The 27,184-nt window shown below is 32.9% G+C and overlaps 1 protein-coding gene and 1 long non-coding RNA gene across 3 annotated transcripts in view; one reads left to right on the forward strand and one right to left on the reverse strand.

Annotated features, from left to right (window-relative positions):
• The window catches only part of LOC148621455 (DNA replication complex GINS protein SLD5-like), a 62,160-nt gene extending 40,067 nt beyond the window's left edge, over positions 1–22,093 (forward strand). Inside the window, exons 6-7 of the mRNA XM_088575877.1 lie at positions 18,496–18,586; positions 21,978–22,093. Coding sequence (XP_088432003.1) covers positions 18,496–18,586; positions 21,978–22,074 — 188 coding nt within the window. The 3' untranslated portion in view covers positions 22,075–22,093. The remainder of the gene's footprint in view (positions 1–18,495; positions 18,587–21,977) is intronic.
• Positions 2,397–4,933, reverse strand: LOC148621456 (uncharacterized). 2 transcript variants are annotated; one of them, XR_015921187.1, is made up of 3 exons: positions 4,897–4,933; positions 4,640–4,704; positions 2,397–2,550 (listed from the first exon to the last, which is right to left on the reverse strand). It is a non-coding gene; the product is annotated as an uncharacterized LOC148621456 (long non-coding RNA). The 2 variants fall into 2 exon arrangements; XR_015921186.1 differs by lacking the exon at positions 4,897–4,933 and having other exon boundaries at positions 4,640–4,852.
• Positions 22,094–27,184: the final 5,091 nt, after the last annotated feature.

The raw sequence follows: 27,184 nt of genomic DNA on the forward strand, positions 1-27,184 counted from the left end.
TCGTTATGGCTTTGAATTTCCAGAGAAATGCTGTCAAAATTCAACATCTCTTTGTTATTTTTTTTGTTTTGTTTACTTGGAATGTGAAAGCTACATTAAAGTATATCTTAATTTTTTTTGTTTTTTAAATTTGTGCCAAAAACTGACAAAGTGTATAGCTATTAAAAGGTGCTTGTCCTTCAAAATATGTAAGGCAGACATATATAAGAGCAAATATTTTTACCTACAAGAATATAGGAAGGGTGTATCAAAATTGTCAGCTATTTGTTTGCTACAACTAATATGATAAGCAGCAGTTCCATGCTTCTTTGGTGACGCAAATCATGATAATACATAGCTTTCAATGTCCTAGTAATTAATTGAATGTTGGTTTAATGTGTAGCATTTATTAGCATTGAACTTGCTTTGAGATGTATTTTACATGGAAATTGCCCCAAAATTTTTTTTATATCAAACTACTATTGGCAAGATGATCAGAACCCATTTTCATAAAAATCTCCACTTGTAAACTTACTCAATAGGGTATGCAAGTCTCTTCATGTGACTCCTTTGATCCTAGTCAGTCATTCTCATGCATGGAGATTTGTCATTTTCCGTTCAGTATTAAAAACAAAATATATTTTTATGCAAAAATACAAGTAAAGATGATAAATATCCATTTCTACTTGATAAAGTGTCAAGAAAAACCATGAAATGAAAGATTCTGCTCTGTAATGCAGCATTCCCACTTCCTGGAAGTAAACAATAAAATACAAATCAGTCATCAGATTTCAGTATGTTCTACATCAGAAATTCCAGTAAGAAAAATGAATGTTGAACAAGACTTGCAGACTATTGCCAAGTCATGAGTTTTTTGTCAAAGTCTTCAGTTTGACTTATCTTGAAATCCTTATTTTTCATAATTCTTTATGGAACCAGGCACTATTGTCTTTCATTTTCGTGAATTGTGTTAGTATCAGGCATGGGTTTAATATATCTTCAGTTTCAAGTGATTTGATTCGTAGAAATTTTAGATTACAAAGAATTAGATGAAAACTCGATTTGAGATGCCTTATGGAAGTGAGCTCAGATCTAGTTTGATGGGTATCTTGTTCCATACCTTATATTTTAGTAGAGATTTTACTCTTAAGATCAGCTTATCACCTATTTTAAAATTCAGGTGATCCAAATTCTTCTAAATTTCAAATTAGAAAAGTCTACTTCTTGTACTTTAAAAGAACTATAATAAACCTTGCGTGTGAATAATTGTGGTTTTTGTTGTTCAGTCATAGCATATAGAAATGTGGATTTGCATTTGACAAGTTGTGATCATTACATTATGGGAGGAAACCACAAATGTACTGCTTAGTTCCTTATGAATAAAGTTGGTGCCCAAATTGTATGAAGGTGATATACTTCTAATGTAACTTAATAATTTTGTACTAAATGCTCCCAAACTGTGAGGAAGAGATTCTGAAGTATTTTTCAATGCTGTCCATTTCTGTTAGTCGTGAAGATTAAGTAAATCTATGCTTTATTTATGGTCATCTTACAAATTAAAATTCTGTAATATATATGCAAATAACCCTTAACCAGCCTTGAATAATTGATCAGTTCATTGTTAATACTTGAGTTAACTCCATATTATTTTAGTTAGGATTGTTGATTGATCATAAATCAAGCAATACTTTATGGCAGTTAGTCCTCAACTTCACCTATCATTAATGGTCTTATTGTCAATATATTTTAATTGATTTCTCTGTCCATTGCTGCTCAGACCTTAAACCCCAACAAACAAACTGTCTGTAAGGAAATTTGATGCCTTGCCAATACTTGGGAGGAAGTAGTAAATATTCAAGACAAAAAAATGTTAGACCTGGTATGTCTTAAATTTTTCAGAGTTGTTTTGAGCATGTTTAAGATGTATACCTCCCCATTCTGGCTTATTAAACTTCATGCTTCCATGCCACATGCTACATAGATTATAATGTGTCCACCCTCGGACAGTCAGCAAATCAGTATTTTTTTTTAGCCAAATTGCTTACTTCGAGGTTTAATGTAACTTCACACAGAGTATGTAGATTTGCATGCTAGAATATAGTATCAAGAAACCAAACTAGGCAATATTTGGATTTTCATTCATCCTTAAAAAAATTGTAGTTGGTGAATGGTATAGCAGTGCTCTCAATTTTTTTTCTGTAGACAGATGGTTTATGTTTGATAACTTCTATCTTCAGTAGTAATTTGTTGATTGTGTTAAAATTTTACAAGGTTCCCAACTTTTTTTTTTTTTTTTTTTTTTGGGGGGGGGGGGGGTTAAAATTCATAAAGGAAGCACATTTCATGTTGAGTATGCTGTTGTGTTGTTATAATTTGTTAGATTTTGACTGCCCTATAACAGCTAAAGGTCAGGTATGATTTTCTTCCATTTTTTTGTGGATTTCCACTATTTCAAATCTGGATTTTACCGACGCAATTCTTTTTTACTGTATATTTACTTCTGATTTTGCTCATTTCTGCTTTGTTTGTTGACCTCATAAAATCATCTCTGAAAGGTGCTGTAAGCTTTCTCTGAAAGATTTGAAAAAAAACATCAAGTGTTGCTGGGTAATATACTGTTATTAATGGTAATTTATTTTGAATGATTAATTGATGTACTTTTACGAAGCCCTGAAGGAAGATAGTCTTTTAAAGTCATCAACTATGTAAAACTGCTTGACATGGTAATACTTCATGATTTTTTTCTTTTTGTTTTACAAGTAAGGGTCTAATGTCACAATTACTATCCTTTCAAGACAACAAGGAAAAGAGTTCGAAGTTCACTCTTGCCAATTGGTGGTCTGAGGTGGCTGACATAATATTCTGTTAATTTTTAACATGTTTTTTTTTTAAATAGATGTAAATTGAAAAAAAAAAACTCTTGGTCAGAATAAATGGAAGATAGTAAATTCTACGACGGGCATGATTGTTGAAGGGTCATGGTCTTTATCAGCCTTGATGCACTTGAACGAAATTTCAACTCTGCAAAAACCTAACAATGATTTACTTAATTTATGGTGGTGCATTGAACTTTATGTGAAACCATGAGCAAGCTGCATGTCCAGGATTAATGGTTTTGTCTTCTCTTCCAAGTGAACTGTCTCCAATGAATTTTTCTTCCATAGAAAGTAATACCCAATACTGTTATACTCACACTGTATTGTAATCATCGTGTCTGTCTGTCTGTCTGTCTGTCAACCTGACCATTCATGCTTTGATAACAGATTTGTCAACTTCATCATTGTGTCTTTTACTGTTTCTCTTTTTTTCTAGGTTTCTTTAATGTGTTTTTAGCTGACCTGGCCTAAAAGGCCATGTGAGCTTTTTTCATCACTTGGCATCTGGCTTCTGTCACTAACTTTTCCTAAAAATCTTCTCCCTTAAAACCACTGAACAGGATTTGATAAAACTTGGCAACAATCATCCTTGGCATGTCTACTCCCAAAATTTTTTCTGTTAATGGTCCCTCACCAAAAACATGACAGCTGTTGCTAAAAATAGAACATAGGGGTATCACCATATATTTTTGTTCATATCTCAAAAACCATAACAGATAGAAGAAATCTGAGACATCTTTAGTTCTTCAGCTTGAAGAGATCTATGTTACCCAAAAAATTTCATGATACATGTAATCGATTGACTAATTTTGGAGTAATTGTCCTTTTTTTGCTAAATTTACCTTTTATTGGCAGTTTTTGCCTATTTTTCAGAGAATTAAAGCATATTGATGATAATTGTAGATTGATAAAATGTTCAGTATTTCAGCATCTATTTTCTTGGAACTATGGCCCTAGAAAGTGTATGTACATATATAACGGTATGTAAAGATCTATGAATGGTGCAAGTTTGGGAAACATCTGTTGATTGCATTTTTTTAATGATTTTTTTGCACTGATAGCACCAGTAGAATGATGATTAATGTTTAAACATTCAGTATCACGACAAATGTGACCTATGCAAATTTGGTCAAAGGTGTTTGACCAATTTTTAGCTTTTGTATGTATTCAATTTTTAATAGGTAATAAACTGGTGATCTATTCAGGCTCTTGAGAGCCTCTTGTTTACAAACCTGATTTTGTTCTTCTTTTAAACATAATTCCACTTTTTAAAATCTGGATTTTACTGTTAAAATTTTTTTTACTGTATATTTATGTCAAATTTTATCAGTTTGTTGACCTTGTAAAATCAGGTCTGTGTTAAAAGTTAATATTGCATGTTTGCTGATTTCAAGTGGTTACATACTAAAGCAGGAAACCCTGTATTTTTGAAATGCAATACTGCAAAAACAACATATGAAATATTGCAGAGAATGAAACTGGACCAAGTACTCAATATAAATGTGCTTTATCAGTTTATGTGTGAGCTGTAAGACAGTATTTTGTTAATCTTGCTTTAGTCAAAGAAAAATTCCAACCTCCAATTATTGATTGATTGATTGATTGTTTTAAATCCTATGGCAGGATGAGAACATTTGATCAAGTGAAAAGACTGTTTTGCACTGTTCTGACAGGCTGGGCTTGATTTTTAGTGTGCTTACCAAAAATCAAGCTTAGCCGGCAGGAAGTATGTAGCTCCACTCAGACACATTATTCTAAACAAACTATAGTAAATTAGTCCTCACCTCTTCTTCAGAATGCCACTTGCTTGAAATGACTAGGCTGGTGATCAAGTCCGCAAACTCCTGTGCTAGAGGGAAACACATTTCTTCAATGAATGGGTCTAACTCTTGATGTAACTGAGAATGTTCTTAGACATAGTATTTTTTTCCAAGTTTAAAACACCAGGACATGTTGAAGACAAAGTTTTGATTTTTACTGAATGTATGACTTGTTAATGTTTTGTCTATGCAATTAAGTATCACTCTAACAGGATACTCACCAGTTAATCAGTTGTTTTTACCCAACTTTGATGCTATAATGGGTAGTTTGGGAAAATAACTTTATTTACCAAGGCAAATATTTGTCTATTTCAAAATGTGATGATAGTTGTCCCAGTGAAGGTTGAAATTGCTTAATCGAAGTACATGTAGTGCAAAAACTATCATGGTAAATCTTGTACAAATTTAAATATTAAATCTATGAGAGTATTGGGAAAGGAAGAGAAAATTTTATGAAATACACCATGTACATTGTACTTGTACATATACAAAATGGGAAAGGAGGATTTTATGGAAGAGTTATGGCCAATTATCTCTGTTAAAACCAATGGTGGGATGGAATCAAAATGATATTTATCTTGCTGAAAAGATCAAATTTTTACATTGTTGTCTGCAATACTTTGTGGATGCTTCTCCTCTGAAACAACTTGGTTGATAGATTGCTTTCATATTATACGATGTATTATTATGTCCCCTCTCCCACTTTGGTGGGGAGACATTTTTGTTTTGGCTTTTTCATCTGTCGGTCTGTCACAAAGTTTGTCAGTGCAACTCCTCTAATATTACCGAACTGAATTTTACAAAATGTGGTATGTAGCAAGAACATCATATGTAGTGCATATTACCAGGAAATTTTTATCCCCTAATTTTTTTGTGGGAGTTATGCCCCTTTGAACTTAAAAATTTGTTAAAAATCCTCATAATTACCTTGTCAGTTCTAATTCTCTGAAACTACTGAACCCATCAGTTCAATTTCTCTGCAGCCTTTCAACAGAATTTATAAAACAGTTGTATGGACATGGTGGATACTGCAAGTGGATCCAGTTTGTGGGACATGGGGAGACATGTTTTTGCAGACAAAAACAAACTTAAATTATTCATTGAACCTACTCAATTTCGATTCATTAAATTTTTATTTTTGTAAACTTATTTTCTAAGATGTGGTATTTAACCAGTGGCTGGAGATGTATGGCTCTATGTAGCAATCTTGTTGATCAAAGTTGAGAATATGGCAAAATGGAGAATGATGTATATTGATTATAAGGAAGTTGGTTTCATAAACAAGATATCCTTGTTCTTACATAATATCACAGTGGATAATGTTGAAGAGGTTTTAAAGGAAATACTAAGTCATTTGATATAAAGATTAAAAGACACATAGTTATTATTTGGACTTCACAGGAAATAAGAATCTATATCATTCGTTATAAAAGCAGTTATGTATATTTATATAAGTATGGAATGTTAAATCTTGACTACCCTTCCCCCATTTATGCTCTGAAAGTGGAGGTATACAGTTTTACTCTTGTCCATTTGTCATGCTATTTCAGTTTTCTCTGCAATTACTTGCCCTAGTGACTTAATATTCTGACACAAGTTTTAAATAAATGTGCGATCTTGTGAAATTTGGTTTTGGGTTTGGGCAACAACTTCATGTTGGAGGACTTCGATTCTTATTTTATTATGTTGAAAAATTAGGTGTGGGGTATCTCTAGTTAGGATTTGCTCATGGATATTTTTGTGTCTTCTTAATAAGGAAAAGGTGAAGAAAAGATTTTTTAACTTACCGTAAGTCAATAGGTATTTCTATGATTAAGGTGAAGTGTTTGTAAGAATCAGGCAAAATGGAAAAAATCAGAAACATGCATGTCTGATCTGATAATGTAATATCACTCGAGGATACTTTCTCTATTTGAAAAGACCATTATTGATCTCTGCATCACTGGCTTTTGTCACAAATTTTTTCAATAGCATGTTGGAAAAATGAAAATATCTGCCCTTGAAATGTTCAATTTCAGTGGATTTCAATGAGCTCAGTGCCCCAACATGATATGGAAAATCTTCTGATGGAGCAAATAGTCAAATTGCATTATCAAAATGATGGGTTTTATGCATACCATGTCTCAAGTACTGCCTGACTGACTGACACTTAATTAGATGGAGTGAATGACCAAAGTATGATCTTAAGGATCGAAGAATGCCCTGATTTAACAAAGTTTTTTCTTCAAGCATTCTCAACATGTGTAATATTATTTTGGATATTTATGATAAACAATTGATTATCCTAGATATTCTCAATAATTTTTTTGCTGTTTTCAACAAAGTGTTTTTACTTTGTGATTGGTGGATACATATTCACGTTGTGATGTTTTTGGTGGGAGAAAGACAAAGAATTTTTTGAATATTAATGAAGGTTTAATGAATAAAATCCACTTGATTCAAGTTAATGTTTTAGAACAGTAAAAGCTTACTCTATCTTTATAAATTATCTCACAGTCTATAAGCCTTTATCAAGTCTTTGGCCAGGTTTGAACAATTATATAATTATTGATCAATGTTCAGTATGAAAAATGTTGCATGAATGATAGGTTATTATTTTGCAACTGAAAATAATTTAATCATCTGGGTGTGTGAAAAATAACCCAATTTCGTAATTTAGTGATATTATTTAAACTGATTTGAAATAAGTACTGAATTAGATTTTGAACTATTGATCTCTGTTTACCACTTCATCAAACTATCAGTATAGTTGAAAAACTAAATACATTTTATAGGATGAGGATATGTTTTTTATTGTGATTTTGTTTTTGTTAAAAGCTATTTAATTGCCTGATCTCTATGAAAATGATTTTGAAAACAGTGAACGAAAAGATTTTTTTTTTTAAATTCTGTACAGTGAATACTCATTTAAATGATTCACATGTAGAGTAATGCCTTGGTCGTTCAATGCTGTTGCCATATTAAGTAATTTATTGCCTGTCTTTGGCCTAAGATAACCTCATAACATTAAAATGTCTAACTTCTACTGTATCATACTTGTATACTAATTAAACTTTTGTCGACAAACACTCTTCACTTTCTGGGTATTTACTTAAAAAGTTCTGTTTGTATGATCTAGATTATTGCGCACTGTCAATTAGATTGACCTTTGACATTGACCTATTTCTTTCCAAGGATGATGATTTTGTTATCAGCACTTATAAATATTGTCACTTTTTAACACCCTTTCTTTGACAGCTTAAAAGACAAAGTTTTCATTGATCTGTCTGCAAACTAAAGGAGATAGGGCTATTGACAGGAGTTCAGTCTTGGACTATCTTGGATACACTGAATTTTCATTCATGTTTTGGGTACAAACTTTTCATTATGTTATCCTGTTTGTCAAGATAAGATATATACTACTCTAGATATAGGCTTCAGACTTAAACATTTTGGCTTATGCCCAAATAGGACTGTTTGCATTTAAGTCTTGCTTTTTTTTCTTTTTTTTTCCGCTTTAATTTTTTGGTGCAGATTTTGTGTTTTTGATACCACCTCTATACCAACACTCTTAAGGAGAGGTGAGTAGACTGTTCAACCCTTGTTTTTTTAATTAATAACTATGGGCCACAATGTTTTTATATCTATTCTGCAGATGTACAAAATGTAGTTCAGGTAGTTCTTTAGAAGACTGACCACTTAGAGTTCAGTTGTAACAGTATAGAAAAAAAATCACCCTTATCCAAATATTCTACAAAACTATTCTTGAAATGTTGTATGGCTTTCAAAGAAATGAAGATAAGGCATCAAAATTACATGCCTGCAGAAAGAGACCCAAAAATTATGCACCTATAAAGGGCATGCATATCAGTTCAATTCTTTTTTAACAGTAAAAAAGATGTTAATGAAACTTGATATGAAGGCATGATTAAAAGTCTGTCGCAAGACTTAGTTGTCTACTGGATACCTGTAACAAGTGACAAGACTTATTGAGTACCAGTAAATCAATTTTTGGAACAGCTGGCGTGGGCATCAATACTGTTAATATTAAAGACTTTTAAAAAAAAACTATTCTTTCTTGAGCATTCTGTTCAATGTGAAAATGGAGTTTCTTATTTACTTGTATCAAATTTAGCATCATCTTGAAATTTTAATCACAAAAATTTTGCAAATAGTTCATATCATTGGTAACAGCAAATATGCTGATGGAAGCAAACATAGATTTAGTATGATTGTGTACATTGTGATTTTCATTAAGTCATGGTTTTGAAGTATGTTTGTTTATCAGTTAAATTCTGCCTTGTTTATGAGATATGTTGTATACAACATGTTATTACACCATTTCATGTCTGAATAGCGTGTGTCTTCTGTTTGCTGCGGAGGACTTTTCTTTTGTTGATATTAAATCATATTTAGAAGTTTATCATGTAAAGATGTCTCCGATTTCAAGGTTTTAGGGACCCTTTTGTCACTTGCGGATGTTAAACATGTGTCAAAGACATGAAATTAGTCATTTAAGTTAGAAATAACAATTTGTTTGCCACACCATCTTCTGTTCATCTTGACAATTGAGATTTTTTTTAATTTATGCAATATGCATTTTCTTACAGACTTTGTGTCTCCCATAATTTTTTACTTTGAAAACAGCCTTTCTGTCAAATTGTGGACAGGTTTTTTTTTTAATGCGTTGCTGATATTATTTAAACACAGGTTATCCTTAGAGTTCAAGAATTTTAGCTGAAAGTTACCCGTATGCTAAATGTGAATATATGATATCTTGAACTGTTCATGTAGTTTTAAAGACTTATGATTTAATTGTACAAGTTACTTTCCTTTAACCATGGATCTTGATGTTCCTAAGCCTTTTTCTCAGTCTAATTCTTAAAAGTACAAAAGCTTTGTTTAAATCACAGCTGACCTGACCTTCCCCCTAGATGCACCAGCTTATTCTGTATATAACAAAATAATAGGATTGGGGGTTCACTCAGGTGGAATATGATCAGCTGATATTTACCTGTAGCACTTCAAGATCAAAGAGTAATTAATCTTACACACATTTGTGAACAGTGTATGATATGTCTATAGTCGGCGTCACATAAATAACATACTGTTAAAATTTGAATAAAAATATTTTCTACGACTTTATTGACACCTACCGTCATTTAAATTGTCTTAAATGACTTGCTCATTCGTTTAGCCAAACGGCTTCTCCCTAAACATTGAATCGTTAAATTCCGGTCAGATTTTAATTCTAGGTGGCAATATTTACATTGTAAAAAGTCGGCCATGTTTACAGTGATCGGGTTGCTAGGAGATGTTGTTTACGTTTAAATGGTTTGTCCAAAAACCGAAGAACCCAGAATGCAATTCGGCGTTATTTCGGATATCTCGGATTTATTTTACGCGAACAACGTATAATACCGAGAAGTTGATCAAGCAGACGATTGTCACCGGAGTTTGACGGGAACTTACGCACTTCGTTTGTAAACAAATCGTCCCGTAAAAACCAACATGGCGGATATTAGTATGGGATTTTCCCGTAAGGATTTGTTACGCATGATTTAAGCTAATAAGCGACTTGTTTTTGAGAAGCTGTTTGGCTAAACGAATGAGCAAGTAATTTAAGACAATTTAAACGACGGTTGGTGTCAATAAAGTCGTAGAAAATATTTTTATTCAAATTTTAACAGTATGTTATTTATGTGACGCCGAGTATAGAACCATTTAAATGTAATCTTTTTATCACTGTATATCTGTTCAACTTATCATTAATGAGGAAATAAATAAACATATATATGATAGATTGATAAAATTTGGTAGTTCAAATACATTTCTATAATAAGGATTATAAGGATAGGTGTAACTATTAATTGTTTTAGCCAATGTCATAGCTGTTAACCTTTGGAAGAGTTCATGTGGGAGATTTTTAGGTAAAAGCATATTCTTGGTGTAAAAATTCAATTATTTAGTATTTTTCACTGAAAATTATTTTAACCAAAAACTTTCCTTAAATTATATATTTTTTATGTGCAAAATTCTAAATATTTCATTGATTTTGTGGGAGGGTTAGCTGGCATGCAGTAAGCCAATAGGAATTATCGTATCTTGGCATTCTTTCTTCTTAAGATATGACACCTCTGTATATTTTTGTTCTGTCTGTCTGTCTGTAAGATGGTTCTCCCTATCCTATCTCCGATGTGACTTATTGGATCATGGTTTAGTGCAAAACACATTAGTTTTGATTATAATTTCAAATTATAGGTTTTCCACTGCCAAACATAGTACCAGTACAAAGCAGGGTCCAATTAATCAAATGCTCTTGTCCTGAAATGCATTGGAGTTACAGAATCAATCAATTTTAAGTTGTAAGAAATGTATAGCATAGATTCCCTAGTTCTTGGACAAATATCATTCTCACTACCAATGTCCAGCTTTTCTAGACTTTTGACCTGCTTTTTATTTGGACAAGAACTTTTATTCTCTTTGTATTTAGAACATGAATAGAAAGAAGTAACATTTTTCCACCTTAAAATTAAATGACCATGACAAAAAGTGTCTCTTTTGATTCTCTACTTAACTTCTCCTGTGCACTAAAATCAAAAGCATTTTGTAACTTATTCAAGTACTTTAACATTTTTAAAGTGAAGTAAAATAGAACTTTAATTTTTTTTTCTATACAGAGTATTTTGGTAAGAAAGAATTACTGAAAGCTTCATGATTTTTTTTATTATTTGAAAGGTTAAATTGTAGGATGAGTATGCTGTTTTTCAGATGTTGTTAATTTGTATAATTCAGGGTTAAGTTTTTACATTTTAAATATCCTGCCGAATAAAAAAAAAACTTAGTGCTGTGAAACATGGCTAAACAGAACTAGGACAAGACATTTATCTGAACATCATTGAGGATTTTTTTCAAAATTTGAGGTTTACACTGCTAAAGTTTAAATGAAGATTAACTTCCCACACTTGAAGTTTATTTTCCAAACTTAACAAATCATTCCCCCAAAAAATGAGTTTTCTGCTTGCCAAAGGGAAGTGGACATAATGAATAGCTTTCTTACACCAAAATTGCCCTTGCCCAGGATGATGGAGAAAGTTGTGGAAACTGGTTTATGATTTTATACTAGAAAGAAATCAGATTTGAAGGCTACAAGAACAGTAATAATTATGAGGAAATACTTTCTTAAACATAAAAATATCTGAAATGCTTCTATGATATATTTATCATTAAGAATTTCTTTGTAGTAACAAAAATCAAGTTTCTGTTTCCTTGGCTCCCATTGCAATGTCTCCTGATTTTGTGCCTGTTGACCCCAGTTGACGTATGTAAAATAATTGAAAAAAGGGATGATAGCTGAAAGGGGAGAGATAGGAGGTACCAGTATTGCAATGCATATCCCTGAGCAGGTGTACGTCAAAACATGGAGGCTATTAAGATATAGTGTGTTTTCTTTTTTCCTTTCCTCATACTAATGTTTTATCAAAAGATATAAACAATGACTTATAAAATAGAGCAAACATCACACTGTAAGATGACAAACTTTTTGTTAGGAAAATTTAACATTTTCACATAAAAATGTTCCAAAGGTTGGTTTGATGAGTGCAAAACAAAAGTAAAGTAGAGAAAATGGCTATTTATAGTTAAAGACTACTTTTCTGTCTGATCTTCATGGACTAACCCTACTTTTTTTGCAGGAAATTATTTTTTGACATGTCCTTAGAAATGCTGCATAAGGGAAAGTTTTATTGAATCAATTAACATATTTTTTTTAAATCTTAAAAATATGCATTTCACTATAGAAGTCTATGGGAATATTAATACAATACTGAGACCAGGATAGATAAACAGTTGTCCATTTTCTTCTAAAAATAATTCAACCTACTGGATCTAGATACTGTAAATAATTCTTTTTATTTTTTCTTTGTTTTTGAATTGCTGATTTTAATTTTTAATAAATTTTAAAAACGCTTTGAATTCGCCTCGTGCAGGTTCGGGTGTTAAAAGAATAGGCCTGCAGCAGCGCTAAGCTTGTCGTAAAAGGCGACTAAATAGTGCTCAGAAACCTAGCCGGGGGTTAGGCGCTCTGCCCACAGAGCAACTGGGATGTGTGCCCCAGGTGGTGGAATGGGGTACCCCTGGCATGTTACATGCTGGGGTTGTCAGGCTATAATACGGAAAACCTGACCGCAAACCATAGTGGTGCACCGTATTGGGAAAGATGCCACGTTCCTCGCACGTTAAAGAACCCTGCTGTGGTATTCGATAGGAGTAGGAACCTTTGCGCTCCGCCACAGGAGGCTAAATTGCCTGACCTTACCCATCCCCCCTTTTTCTAGTGGCAATCAAAATTTGTCGACCCTGTTGTTCTTGTGACCCATCCTTTTTTTTTTATCATTTCATGTTCATTTTATCATCCATTTCATGTTCATTGTCTGAATATAGCTGAAATATTGCTGCTCGGATGATAAACCCCAACAAACAAACTAACACTTTGAATTCACTTATCTGACCCATTTCTGCAGACGTATCTGATACCTATTCTGGTTTGACTTAATGTTTATTGTTAGCCTCCCATGCAATGCTCTGTATAATTGACGGACTTTTTTGGAACTGAAGTGAATATGAAGTTTAGTTGAAAAAAATTACACGGATAATTTTGAACTGGGCATCAATATTGTATAAACACTTTAATGCAGATGTTAGCAGTCAGTATATAATAATTATGATAGAACATAAAGATATTTGGAACCTTACACTGCTGTGGATGCAAGACAGATATATCTTATATACCAAAGTCAAGTTCATGAACATTGAAATCTTACTAGGGGATGTCTGGGAAATCATAGTCATGCATTTTTTCGTGGTGCTAGATTATTTTTCTTGCTGTTAAAAGCATTTTTAAAAACTTCTTTGCTTGTTCATTATTTCAAAAGAAACAAATGTTGGTCATTTTCATAACATTAAAAAAAGGTAGTATGCATCTACAACAAATTCTGTTTACTTATTCATTCTGGAGAAAAAAAAACATTCCCAATGATGATGAATTTTTTTATATACCTATAACTTCTTTAATTTACTTTGCCACTTTGATGGTCTGTGCCTCAATTACTTACTCTTCAATCTCTTCGACACCTTTTATTTTTTAGTAATTTTTACGTAATGATTAATTTTTATTTAATCTGTTTGGACAAGGCAAGGTTACCACTTTAACCTTGGTCAAAAGTCAATATAAGGAGAAGTCCACTTCTTAAAATTATATGATTATTTATGCATAAAAAAAAACAACTGATATTTTAACAAATTGATCTGCTTAAGAAAGAATCATTCCATTAAAAACTGGCCTAGTTTTAAGACATCACGTGATGATTTGAAGACTGTAGTATATTTTTAGTCACTGTTATAACACGATCATTTATGATTTCTATATCTCAGTCAGAAAAAAATAAGTCGGACAATATAAAGACCTTGTAAATAAATTTACAATGCCCAATAATGTCTTTTGAAATTGTTTAACTATGTAACTTGTCCTTTGAAATTGCTTAGAACTTAAAAAAATTAATTTTGATAGTAGATTTTTAAAAATATATATATATAGCAATTGTGGATGGACAGCTAACTGTCGGAAGTACAGAATATTGAATACCAAAACACTCCTCGGTTAACTGTACTAGTTATGGATTTTCAGATTTTTTTTACTGTTATTTTCAACAGATCATAAAATTCCAAATGCTGTTACTGCAAAGGTCACTTGACCAGAGGCTAATTACTATTTTAAAAGTTCTGGAAACGTCAAAAAAATTATTATACTGTTTGGTTGTCTGAATGGTAATAGACACAGTTTTGCACTCCTAAATTATTGTAGCAATTTTAAGTGAAAATGCCCCAATCTAATGCTTGGTTTTATTTCAAGAGGTGGTACAGGCGATATGTTATATCATCTGAAATTGAAACACTCATCAGAATTGCAAACCCCAGAAAAAGCAGAAGTCGTCAATAAATGAATTCACTGTATAAGAATGACAAATTGCCACTTTAATGGTGGAATGAAAACTGCAAAATATCTCATTCTATCTGTCTTTGTCTATCAGCATTCCAGGAATGTCAGTCCCGCCAGAATGTTTGTGTTACCAAATTAAGAAATTGGCTCTCGTTATCTTAATTCAATCAAATAATTTTCTTGAACAAAAATTATATTTCTGATACAAGAAGCGATGAGAACACTCTGACATGTACACGCTTGCATACACATTTTCATTTCATTTGTTCATGTTGTACCTATGTTTGTCAGAGATATATTAAGTTTAATCAACTAATATGCATATTTTATATATCAACCCAAATAGAATTGCCATGTTAACAAAATCTACCAGTTAACTGATTGAAAATTCTAACAGTTAACTGTTAGTAATTTCAGATGACTTTGACAACCCTAATAATAACCTCTCGCAGAGAGCTACTTGTGTCCGCTACGTGACCTTTTAGGAGTCCTTCCTCGATTATGACCCAAACCATTCAACTTGAATCAAAGGATAGGTTGTCAGATTAAAAGGATACAAATAACGTTTTCCCTTGATATTCGATAGTCTAAGGTTGCCATTCTTCCTCGAACTGCTACTTCTTAACTGTTATCCATTTAGTATTGTCCAAAACAATAATGTCTGTTTAACATTTTGCTGGGGGCTATCGGTATATTGCAATCATCTTGTCCGTATGTCTATCTGTTACACTTTTTGTAATAGATTTCGCAGCTTCTGCTGGAGGGAATGCTTAGATATTTATCATGTTGCTTTATCATGAAGACATGTACAGTATCTCAACTTTCAGGTTCCTCGCTCATCTACTTCCTGTTTACAGTGAATGATGTTTGGTATATTGCTTCTGCATGATGACTTGTACTTTGTCTCCCTTTCTCAGCTTTGACTGTGAAGGTTCAGTGGGGGTATTCTCAGTACTCTGTATTGATTGAATGGTTTGATTCCCCCTCTGCTAGCAAAATAGAGGTAGATAGGGATAGTTTACCATGTATTTATCCCTTTTTATTCAGACCTGATTTTCTTACACCTTTTCAAATCCAGAATTTATAGTTCTTCAGTTATTTTACATATTTTTTTTTTTTATTTTTTTTTGATTCCATAAAACCACATCTGTTTATTTTCAGGCAGTACTGCCTGATGTTTTGCCATGTGCAGTACTTCCTGAACTATTAGTATTTAATTTTGCTTCTTATACACATGGCTGTACATGTGTGGACATAGTGTTATTGAACCTCAGGTGTTGAACCTTTGGGTTTATTGCTAGGGTTCATCAGTCCTTGGAGTTCAGTGACTTTATAAATGGCATGTATAATATAAGCTAACAATAGAATATTGTATACTGTTTGGTTTCTTTTATTATAATTACCATTAATACAAAAATTATGCTAGATTTGACAAAAACTTGAAATTACTATCACAGGGGTATTGAAGTATAAATAATGGGGATGGGAGATTTGGAGAGCTAAGAAATTCTTTCGTCAAACTTGACCAATACATGTCTGAACCTATATCACTGTGATATATTTGTCAGCACATAAGATATTAACACTAAGCTAGTTCAGTAACTGTAGTAACAGGAGTTACATATTACATAAAAAGATACCCCTAAGTATGACAGACGAACTGATGGATGGAGCTGAGTTATGACTAGACCTGCTTTCATTGATGGTGACCCAGGTAAAAATGTGAATGATTAATTAATCCCATAAAATGAAATGAATTGAGAGGCTGGCCATTTGGAATTTTGCATGGGACTCTGCTTAAGATTGACAGCCTGGCAATGTCCACAAAAGAATCCCCCTCCAACTTTAATATTGTGCTGATGATTTTAAAGTCCACATTCTCAGCTTTATTTTGACTTGTGATAAGAATATACTCAAATAGTGCACTTATAATGCATAGATATAGGTTCAGTGTGTGTTTGGTACTACATAGTGGGGTGGCCATTTGGCCTGAAAGTGGTTAGTGAGACCATTTGAAAGAATTTTTCCGCCAATTACCGGGTATCTCCCTTTGGAAGAGGCTTTTAAAAATAATGTTTTGAATTAAACCATTCTAACTTTTATGTCTAAAATTCATTTGAAATGATTTAAATACATTATCTTTACATCATTTCTAACATATATATGTGTGTGTGTCTGTCTGTCTGTGAGAAACTTAAACCAGTTTCAAAGTACTACCAGAAAGAAACCAGAAAACCATAACTATCTGTTACTTCTACCCACTTGTCCCACATACACTGCATGATATTTTTCTATTTGTTTTCACCTTGAACTTGTTCAATTCTAGACAGTTGTTTGATATAAAATAATGTCAATGATTGTTGTTCTTTATGGCCACACTTTTATACAGGAAAAAGTTTAAATGGAAATCTGATTTGTACTGTACATTATTGACAGACGTGATCCCAAGGTTTGGCCATTTATTTTTCATGCAGATAGGATTTCCATTTTATGAATGAACCATTTTTTAACACACCTGAATTGGCTACAGTCCAATCTACCCTGGACGTATTTATCAATATTATAGAGACTATATTACATGGACTGACACTTTAAATCTATATCCTTCAGACCCAGATATATACCCATAATTTTTGTTTATTCAGCTTTATTTGTTGCTATAATACATTTCTATGGGGCATAAACAGTGTAACCTTATCTCTGTACATAAATAGGTGTTGTTGATGATGGTAAGCATGTTTTTTAAGTAAACAGCCATTATAAATGGTTACATGCACTTGGTCCAATTTGCTAGACACCAGTCAATAAATAGGCATCAAGGAAACAGTGGTAAGAAGTGCATATATATATATTACCACACATAACAAGTGAGGTGTATATAGTGATCCCCATGTCAGTCTGTCTGTTTGTCCATTACACTTTTTGTTTCTGGATTATAATTAAAGAATCATTCAACAGAATATTTTTTAGCTTAATCAAATTGTATAGGAGCATAAAAAGTTTTATTGTGGCATACAATAGGATTCTTCACTTTAAAATGTGGGAATATATTCATTGAAGTTTGGTACAGTTGATAACCTGTGGAATATACATCATTTTTATGGTTCTGCCCACTTTTGACTGGAAAACATTGAGTAAAGTAAGGGTTATCATGTCAGGAATAATATGCTCCTTATCATGTTTGCAAAGAATTGTTATGTAACATGAATAAGTTTGTTTATATTCAATGTTTTTTTTTTTGTTTTTTTTTTTCAGCAAATATTTAATGACTTTCTGGTCCTGTTTTTAAAATGATTCTCTTTAAATTTGAATTAAATTTTCACTTTGAATTCCTCTGGATTTTTCTTTTAATTTATTTTATTAGACAAGAGTTAAAAATAGTAGCCTGCCCGCCAGCCCAAGACTGGCAACTTTTTGGCAGGTCTGGCTAATTTTAGCAAAAAACTGTATAGACATACAGTAAGTGTATTGAAAAGTTATATTTAGGACTGGCTATAATTTGAGTGAGTTTCCTACCCTGTATTAGGTACTGACTTCTGATTTTGTTAATTTTCTGAAGTAGTTCTTAAAAAAAATTGTTGGTTTTAGGTTAGCTGTATTGGTCGTGAGAAACTCAAGCTGGCCAAGAACATAGAGATTCTGCAGCTTAATTGCATTTTGGTTGTGAAATAATAAAAATGTGTATTACATCTTTTACATGCAATTAACAGTCTCTGTATGTATTGCCTCTTTCAGCAGGGCTACTCTTTTGATAAGTATAATTGACTATTTACAGCAGCTTGACAAAATGCTTGTCAATATTGGCAAATTTAATCAATAATCTTTTCTATTGTTCTTTTTTTAGCTGTGAAGCCTAATCTGGACAGATATGTTTTCCTTAAAGTCAATGAAAATACTGATGGTGTCTTAGTAGAAGAAGAAACATTGGATTCTGGGTAATTACTTACATGTATTTAGATCTAAGTTTTCATGTACAGCAATTTATACTAAAACGAAAAGTAAGTTTATAACCCAAGGGAAAAAATATACATCTAAGTCATTACTTATATTTAAGTACTTCTCCTTCTAAGAATCAGGCAAAATGTGTATAAGTTGTGGCATATGAAGTAAAAATACAGAGAGATTTTCCTGCATTGTCCAAGTAATTATACCTCAAGAAATTACTGTCAAGGTGTTTGTCAAGTCAAATTTTGTTGAAATGCACTATGAAAAAATGGTGGGAAAATTTTCCGGAACTTTTTCCTTATAAAAGCAGTAAAAAAATATCTGTCACCAATGCTTCAGGTTAAATTTAAATAGCTTTTCAGTTGTTTTCTCGATGTATTTGAATATATATGAGGCTAAAAAAGACCAAATTGAGGAAAATGATGTGCCATTCATTGCCTGATTCTTACACAGAATGATAGATTTGAAATAAATATTGGACACAGCTTTTTTTTATTCTTCTTTAACCACTTAAAAGTAAGTGTGATGGTCATGTGGAGTAATCTAAAAACTGTTGTCCTATTGAGGTTGGGGTTTGCTCATCAATTTTTTTGCATTGACTTGTGGACTCTAAAAAATCTCCCATTTAATTCTCTTAATTTTTTTTTTTTATTTTATTTTTTTTTTTTTTATCACATTTTTAAAATATCAATTAAATCATCACAATAATTTTCAATTTATTATTGAAACTTTTGTGGGATTTTTTTTTTCTATAAGAAATTATATACAATAATTTCAATAAAATTTATATGTATCTGACCTCTTTCTTCAGTTCATGTGCACTGAAGGACTTTTCATTATGTAATTTCAGATTGATTTGAAGGCTGGTGTTTGAGCAGTCAGTCCAAAATATAAGTCACTCATTTTATAGCATATATCTTTATTCTCAGAAAGCCAATTTACATTGGTACAGAGCAGATAATTAAATATAGCATTTATGACTTGTCATAACCACTATGTGAATCAACCCTAATGTTTTGTCCAAAACTAGGACAGTGTGGTCAGTTCAGGTGCATTTAGGTCCAATCTTTGATTCAGCCTGTTGATCTAAAGAGAATTAGTTGTTGGGTGTACTAATATTTTGTTAAGGCTGACCACAGGTTGCACACCTGTGAAAAATTGTGTAAGTGAGAAAATAATATGATATAGAGACACTGGCTAATGCTTTATAAAAGTTTACTTATGTAAATGTAAATGTAGTGCATCTATAAATACAAAGTGATGTGATGGTCAGTTTCCGGTGTAGAAAGGTCAGTTAATTGGCAGTAACAAGAGAGTGGGGAGATTAGTATGTGTGCCCTGATATCCTAAACATCAGATGATTTAGAGATTTGGCTACAAGTTGACTGTAGCTAAAGAAGCTGATGATACCTTGATGAAAAAAAAAAGAAAGAAATAAATTCCATTTTCTTTGACATCCATACTGAAAACCACCTTAGTTTTGTATGATTTTTATACGTCCGCCAAAGACTGGACATATTATGGTATATGGTTGTCCATCTGTCGTCCACACTGCAGACTCAAAAACGCTTTTACCAACTGTAATGAAACTTTGGGTAATTTTTTCATATTTATTGTCATAAGCTCTCTTTTGATTTTTATAAATTTCAGATTTTTCGTTGCCAAGGTTATGAATTTTTTTCCTTAAAAAAGGGTGATTTTCAAGTTTTTGGACAGTAACTCAAAAACTTCTTCACCAACTTTTATGAAACTTTGGTGAATTGTTCATATCTATTGACATAAGTTCCCTTTTGATTTTTATAAATTCAGATTTTTCGTTTCTGTGTTATGAATTATTTTACTTAAAAAAAGAGAGATTTTCAAGTTTTCGCACATTTACTCTAAAACACTATCACTAACTTTAATGAAACTTTGAATCGTTCATATCTATTGAAGTAAGCTCCCTTCCAATTTGTATAAATGTCAAATTTCACGTTTCCGTGTTATGAAGTTTTACTCTTTAAAACTCTCTAAAAAAGGCCAGAAACGGCCAAGGAAATTTTATGTGTTTGAAAATCGTTTAAAACAGACCATTTGTTATGATGATCAACTAATAAATATAAAAGGTACTTGGTAACCTTGTCAGGAAAGTGTGTTTTAAACCAGATAGAAATGTATGGGTGAAATCAAGACAACAAACTTAGTTAAAATTGAGGTAGCCTGATAGTGCCAAATTTTTTGTGCATTTTTTATTTAGTACTTTTTTTTGGGGGGTGGGGGGGGAGGGTATTCACAGTATTTCTAGTTGATCATATAAATTCATTAAAAGCGTAAGGATAAGTTAAAAGGGCAAAGGGTGTATCATGCGCTTCAAGTGCAGCTGTTTATTGCAAATTTTGTGAGCAGTAAAAAAAACTTGAAAAATAAATTGTCAAGAACAAGTCTGTTTACCAGTATTAAAAAATAAATGTTTCAGAGAGAGTCAGACGCAAAATTACATTGATATTGACATTGTAAGATGTTAAAGTAAATAGGTTTACAGTAAATGTACACTTGTGATATTGAAAAGAAAAAAAAAACGACAAATTAAAAAAGTCACTCATTTACACTCCGTCATCTTTACCAAGTTTGGCATGTGTTGTAGTATGAACTGTTCAATATAAATGTCTATGTGCTTGGTATGGAACCATCTGCTATCACCTGCTAGCCTGTTTCTTAAGAATCAGGTGAATTCAGGTAACCTTGAAAGTTATAGTCACGTGACTTCTCAAACAGTAGGCACATGTAAAACATTAATCACTGTTAAATGGAAGATTGATGGTAACATGTTTGTTGACCATTTAACTGTTTGGTTCAACAACAAATGACTTAGCCTTATAAATATTGAATTGGTAAATGTTTAAACTTCCTTAGATTGGCACAACTTTGTACCAACAGTTCTTATTTGGAAATCCCAGAACCAGTAGACTTAGTGATCCAATACTTTATGAAATTATTTCCAGCATATCTCCTTACAAAAAAGACCTGAAATAACTATTAGCCAAATTTGTTTTTATCAGGGGTAGGTCCTGATGAGGGCATAATGAGCTTATGCCCCCCCCCCCTCTTTAAAAAAACAAAAACAAAAAAATACTATTGCAATCTGCTAAATATTGTATTGAATATGGCCATTTTTCTTGTGTCATAATCTGGTTTCCTTTTATACCGATTCTCATAATTACGCCTCCCCTTCATAAAATGCTGGATCTGCCCCTGTTTATACCACAAATTTATAAGCCTTTCAAATAATTGCTACGTATGATCAGTTTAAAAGTTAACTGCTTTTTCCAATTTTTGCAAGCACATATTTGTGTAGGTTATGTTTTAATAAAGCATTATGGTATGTCTTTTTATATGTTTCAGGGAGGAAATTGTGGATTTACAAAAAGGTGATCAACATATAATGAGATACAAACCAATATCACCACTGGTATCAGCAGGGGCAGTCTCTTTGATGTGAAATAAATTTTATATATATATTGGTATCTTTTATTGTTCTTCCCATCAGTTGTCTTTATACTTCAGCCATCCAAACTTGATGTGTTTCTAAGCTTTGATTTCATTTGGACTTCAAAAATAGCTTGCTATGTAACTAAAGTCCTTACAGCTTTCTGATGTTTTTTTGTTTTTTTAATAAATGTTGCATATAATATGCAGTACTAAAGTTGATCCAAGCTTATACTTCGGATTTTATAAAAACTTTGTGGATAATGAAATTACCCTAAACCTTGTTAGGTTGTACGGGGTGTGTAGGCTTTTCAGCTCAGTTGCTCATCATGTGTTAGCAATAATGTATCTGTTGCATTTTTAGGGTTTGGTAATTTTTTTGTCACCTCAAACTCTGCAATATTTCATACAGGCAGCTTCAGCATAATATTCTGGCTTATGTTGATTTTTTTTTTACAACCCGCAACATTTTTTTTTGGTCTTACAATGGTATGGCTCTGTCAGGTCGTCTGCATTGGTTGGCTTTCTTTTACTGTTTTTTTTTTCTTTTATTTATGTTTACTTTAGTAAAGCTTATCCTTGACTCCTGAGCTTTCAAAAGACCAACTTGGGGGTTAAAATGTACTCTCAAGAGTTATAGATCCAAGACATTTTCAAATTTCGAAATTGAGTGCCAAGGACTATACTGCTAATTTTGAGCCACCTCTAACAAAGCTGTTGATTTGAATGTGAAAGGAGTGGGAACATCCTTAGAAATACAACTGGTGCAGCTCTTAATTCAACACCAATGTCATACTAGACAGGGGTATTAAAGATTGTTAAGCAATAGTATTACATCCTAAATAAATTAGTCTAGACAATATTTGAGGCTTACACATTAGTCTAAATAATACTTGAGGCCTACAAATTAGTCTTGGATAATACTTGAGGCATATTTGTTAATTTCGCTTTCAGACTTCACTAGCCAATTACACTCCACGTGGATAAACACTATCAAAATGGTTCTGACTTCACTAGCCAATTACTCTCCACGTGGATAAATACTATCAAAATGGTTCAGACTTCACTATCCAATTACTCTCCACGTGGATAAATACTGTCAAAATGGTTCAGACTTCACTAGCCAATTACACACCACGTGGATAAATACTATCAAAATGGTGGTTGGACAATGAGCAAAACAAACAAAAAATGTTACAGTTTACTGACTAGACTATCCATTCCTTTAGCACCCATGACCATTCCAAATTATTGGTGGTAAATAACAGCATTTTTCGGGCGCCATATTTCTAATCCTCAATACATGCCTTGTCAGTTTCTTAGAAAACTTGAACTATATTGAAATGGTGGGTTCCAGGACGATAATAAGACACTGTTTACAAAAATATGCACGAGCTTAACAAATAGTTACTAACAAAAGAAGGGATTCCATCCTCCATAACCTTCCCTGGTTCCAACAGATGTTTCTATAACATCAGATATGAAGTGGAACCAGCACATATCAAACATCTGCAAGAAAGCAAACAACACCTTGAGCTTCTTGAGACGAAATCTTAACATCAGAAATGCCAACATTAAGGAGAAAGCTTACCAGTCATTAGTTAAACCAACCATGGAATACGCATGCACAACCTTGGACCCATACTTGAAAGAGGACAAACACCGGATTGAAATGGTCCAACGTAGAGCGGCCAGATATGTAGCGAACAGATACCACAACACTTCTTCAGTTACCAACATGCTAGAAGATCTAAAATTGCCAACACTAGAAGAACGTAGGAGGAGAGCTAGACTCGTACTAATGTACAAACTGGCAAATGGTCTGGTGAAAATCGACGCGACCAACAGATTGATCAGTCCAGTAAGACTCAGTCGAAATATGGGCCTACACTCCTACCAATTACCATCATGCAACACAGTACTGAGGAAAGAGTCATTCTACCCAAGAACCATCCGGGACTGGAATGCTCTGCCCACTGACATTGCCTCTACCAAGAGTCTTGAATCTTTCAAGGCTCATTTACTTGATTAAATTAATCAAGTTGTTTTTACTTGCACAGTTAATTGTACAGCACACTTTGTTAATTTTTCTTTTAATGGCTACTAAGTAAAATAGGGCATTGTGCACTGAAAGTGACAGTGACAGTATCATCAGTAATTGATGGCGGTCGCGAACTGGTAGAAGAAGTAGAAGTAGAACATAGACGCTCGAGGACAGGATATAGTTTTTACCTGTTTTGAATTGAATATAAAAAAGTATATACAGTCATCGGGCTCCCGTGAAACCTAGGAGTGGAAAACCCTTGCTAAGAGCTAAAAACTTGCAACAGGAATCATGACTATAAATATTGTTTTCGTGTTTCTCAAAGAGAATGGTTTCATTCTAAATACTGCCTTGAACAGTACGTCTTCGCTAAAGAGAAAAAGTTTGTAGAAGTTCTTGGCAAAATGCATAAGGAACTTAGCCCTTGAGGTTAAATTAGCCTTTTCAGTGTTTAGTGCAATGTTGAATTTCTAGTAACTGCTCTTTATCATTGAAAGATGTTACAAGCAAATAAACATGTACGTAGGTTTTTATACGTGAAGTTTTTCATTAATTAGATGGCAAGTTGACAATTCAAAACAAAAGTCCTTGCATGCGTCATAAATAGAATTTAGATTTATCTCTAATGGATGATTCTGCATTACTGAAGGACTCGGTTTGTACCTTTGCGTTCTTTTCGATGCGTCTTGATCGGATTTGTATTGGAGTGTCATATCAGAACTATCACGATACAACGTGCACAAGGCTTTGTTGAATAACATTTGGAGCCTCCGATTCTGGATTTTTTATGTTACAACAGGGTTTTTTTTTTTTTTATAGTAGACCACTATAAGAACCTTTGGTTGCAACCTGCTCTGCGTCAATGGTTTTATATGGTGGAATTGTTCAATATTGTCGTATAAATGTTTGTTTTTCATTATTATGATTGTTGGTGTTGAAAGTTTTGTTGGAAGTTTGAACAACTTTACAACCGCTGACTACTCTTACGACTTGAGTCCAGCGCGGTTGATTTTTGTCCCCTTTCGGCAAATGCCGAAGGGTACTTAGGTTTGCTCTCCGTCCGTCAGTCCGTCAGTCACACTTGGTTTTCGGGACTTTTTTTGTAATGCCTCATCCAATTGATTTCATATTTGGTATATAGTCTTATCATGACAAGTTACAAGTTAAGTTCGAATGATGTTACGGTTGAATGATTTTTACAGAAGTTGTGTCCCTTGGACATAGAAAATTTCATAAAATTTTATGTTTTCTAGACTTCTTTGTAATGCCTCATCCAATTGATTTCATATTTGTTAGCTAGTCTTATCATGACAAGTTACAAATTAAATTTAAATATTATTGCGGCAAAATGGTTTATATGGAACTTATGGCCCTTTGACATAGAAAATTACATCAAATTTCAGGTCCAGGGGAGGGGGGGGCGAATATAGCGTTTTAGAGCATCATTTATGCCTCTCCTGGATGTATTTTATCTCCAAAAAAAATTAAGTGCAGGCAAAAGCTTTTTTGCCTAACGGCAGCTACGCTCCTGAATTTTATCTTTCATCATTTTGATGCAAATTGCTGCTGTCATTCTAGAGTTATTTGCTCTTTAATTCATAATAACAAAGTTTTTTTCAACTTTCCAGGTGACAGAAAGAGAATGTCTTTATGCAGCTTTCTGTACTGCAAAAATGTTATTATCTACTGTAAAATGAAGCTCAGGTTTGATTTTGATGGAATTTGCTTTTGCTGTTCAAGAGTTATTTTCTCTTGATTGTTAACAAATAACAACCTCCATTGTTAGTTCACATGTATAAAAAAAAATCTCATAAGGCGATGAGTTCCAAGGCCGATAGGGGACACTGTATTGCATAAGCAATACTGTCAGAATGCTTGTTTTCTTTAAATCCATGAATTAACTCCGTGATTAGTTTGTCGGGGCTTTGTCCACGGGCTGATTCATTTTAATTCACTTTATATATCAAATAAATGAAATACATGTTTTTCTGCTTCTGTTCAATGAAATAATTTTCCTCAGATTTTTTTTCAGAATTGAAGCATGATAACACAATCTACATGTACTGGTATAATTCATATATTTAATCAGAATTAATACATTTAATTCCAAATGAACAAGCCGGGAAACCACGAAGAAAAAGAAATAAGTATATACTTTCAGTTGGAATAGAGTCTGTGTAACTGTTGAAGATTTTCACGCGACTGACTTTCATATGAATTTAAGCCTGATGCTAACGTATTGTCTCTACTTTCAATGTACGAATTTGATAACTATTATGATTAATATAAATTATATGCAGATTGGAGATTACAGCATGAATAAACATTTATGACCAGGTAAGTATTAAATAAGCTACTACAACACGTGTCCGACCTAGACCTGAACCATTTAAATGCATTCAGCCGAGTGTGGTTTCAAGCGTGATCAATAGCCTGGCATAGTATTTTATGTCGAAACCATATTACCCAAGTGTTAAGTTTTTGGTGTTCGAAAGTTTGTGTTATAATGGAACTGTACGTGTTCCTGCACTACATCTTGTTTTTCCCTGAATGTGTATCCCCTAAACTTTCCTATTAAACTACCTAACCAGAAATCCTGGATCAGCCCTACTCTCTCGTACCTCTCACCTGGAATCAGGTCATCATGAATGATTTTATTGTGTGTTGTATTAGTTCATTTCATCCTGGTACACTTGATAATTTTGACAAGTAATACATTCCGGGCTATTTACAGTAGTATACCCGGGTCCAATCTGCATGCCACATAAAACAAATCCTCTTAATTAAAATTAAATTTCCTGGAGTGTAAGAGGATTATTATGCCATAAAATTCATTTCCCTCTTCCCCTTACTGGCCATAGCTCAGAATAGTATTACCACCAAATTAACACTCAGCTGATCAAGCAGATTCCATGCGCACCGTATTCTACTCAGGTGAAAAATACACACATACGATTGGGCGATACTACTAAATCGGTCTTTTGATTGGCTGTCTTAATTTTAGCACGTGAACTTTTGTCAATGAAAATTCATGGTCAAGGACGTTGAGAATAAAATGAACTGTCGAACACAAAACAAC

The sequence above is a fragment of the Perna viridis genome, chromosome 3, assembly GCF_037379345.1.
Source record: "Perna viridis isolate PV_CMFRI_1.1 ecotype Kerala chromosome 3, ASM3737934v1, whole genome shotgun sequence".
Taxonomy (NCBI): domain Eukaryota; kingdom Metazoa; phylum Mollusca; class Bivalvia; order Mytilida; family Mytilidae; genus Perna; species Perna viridis.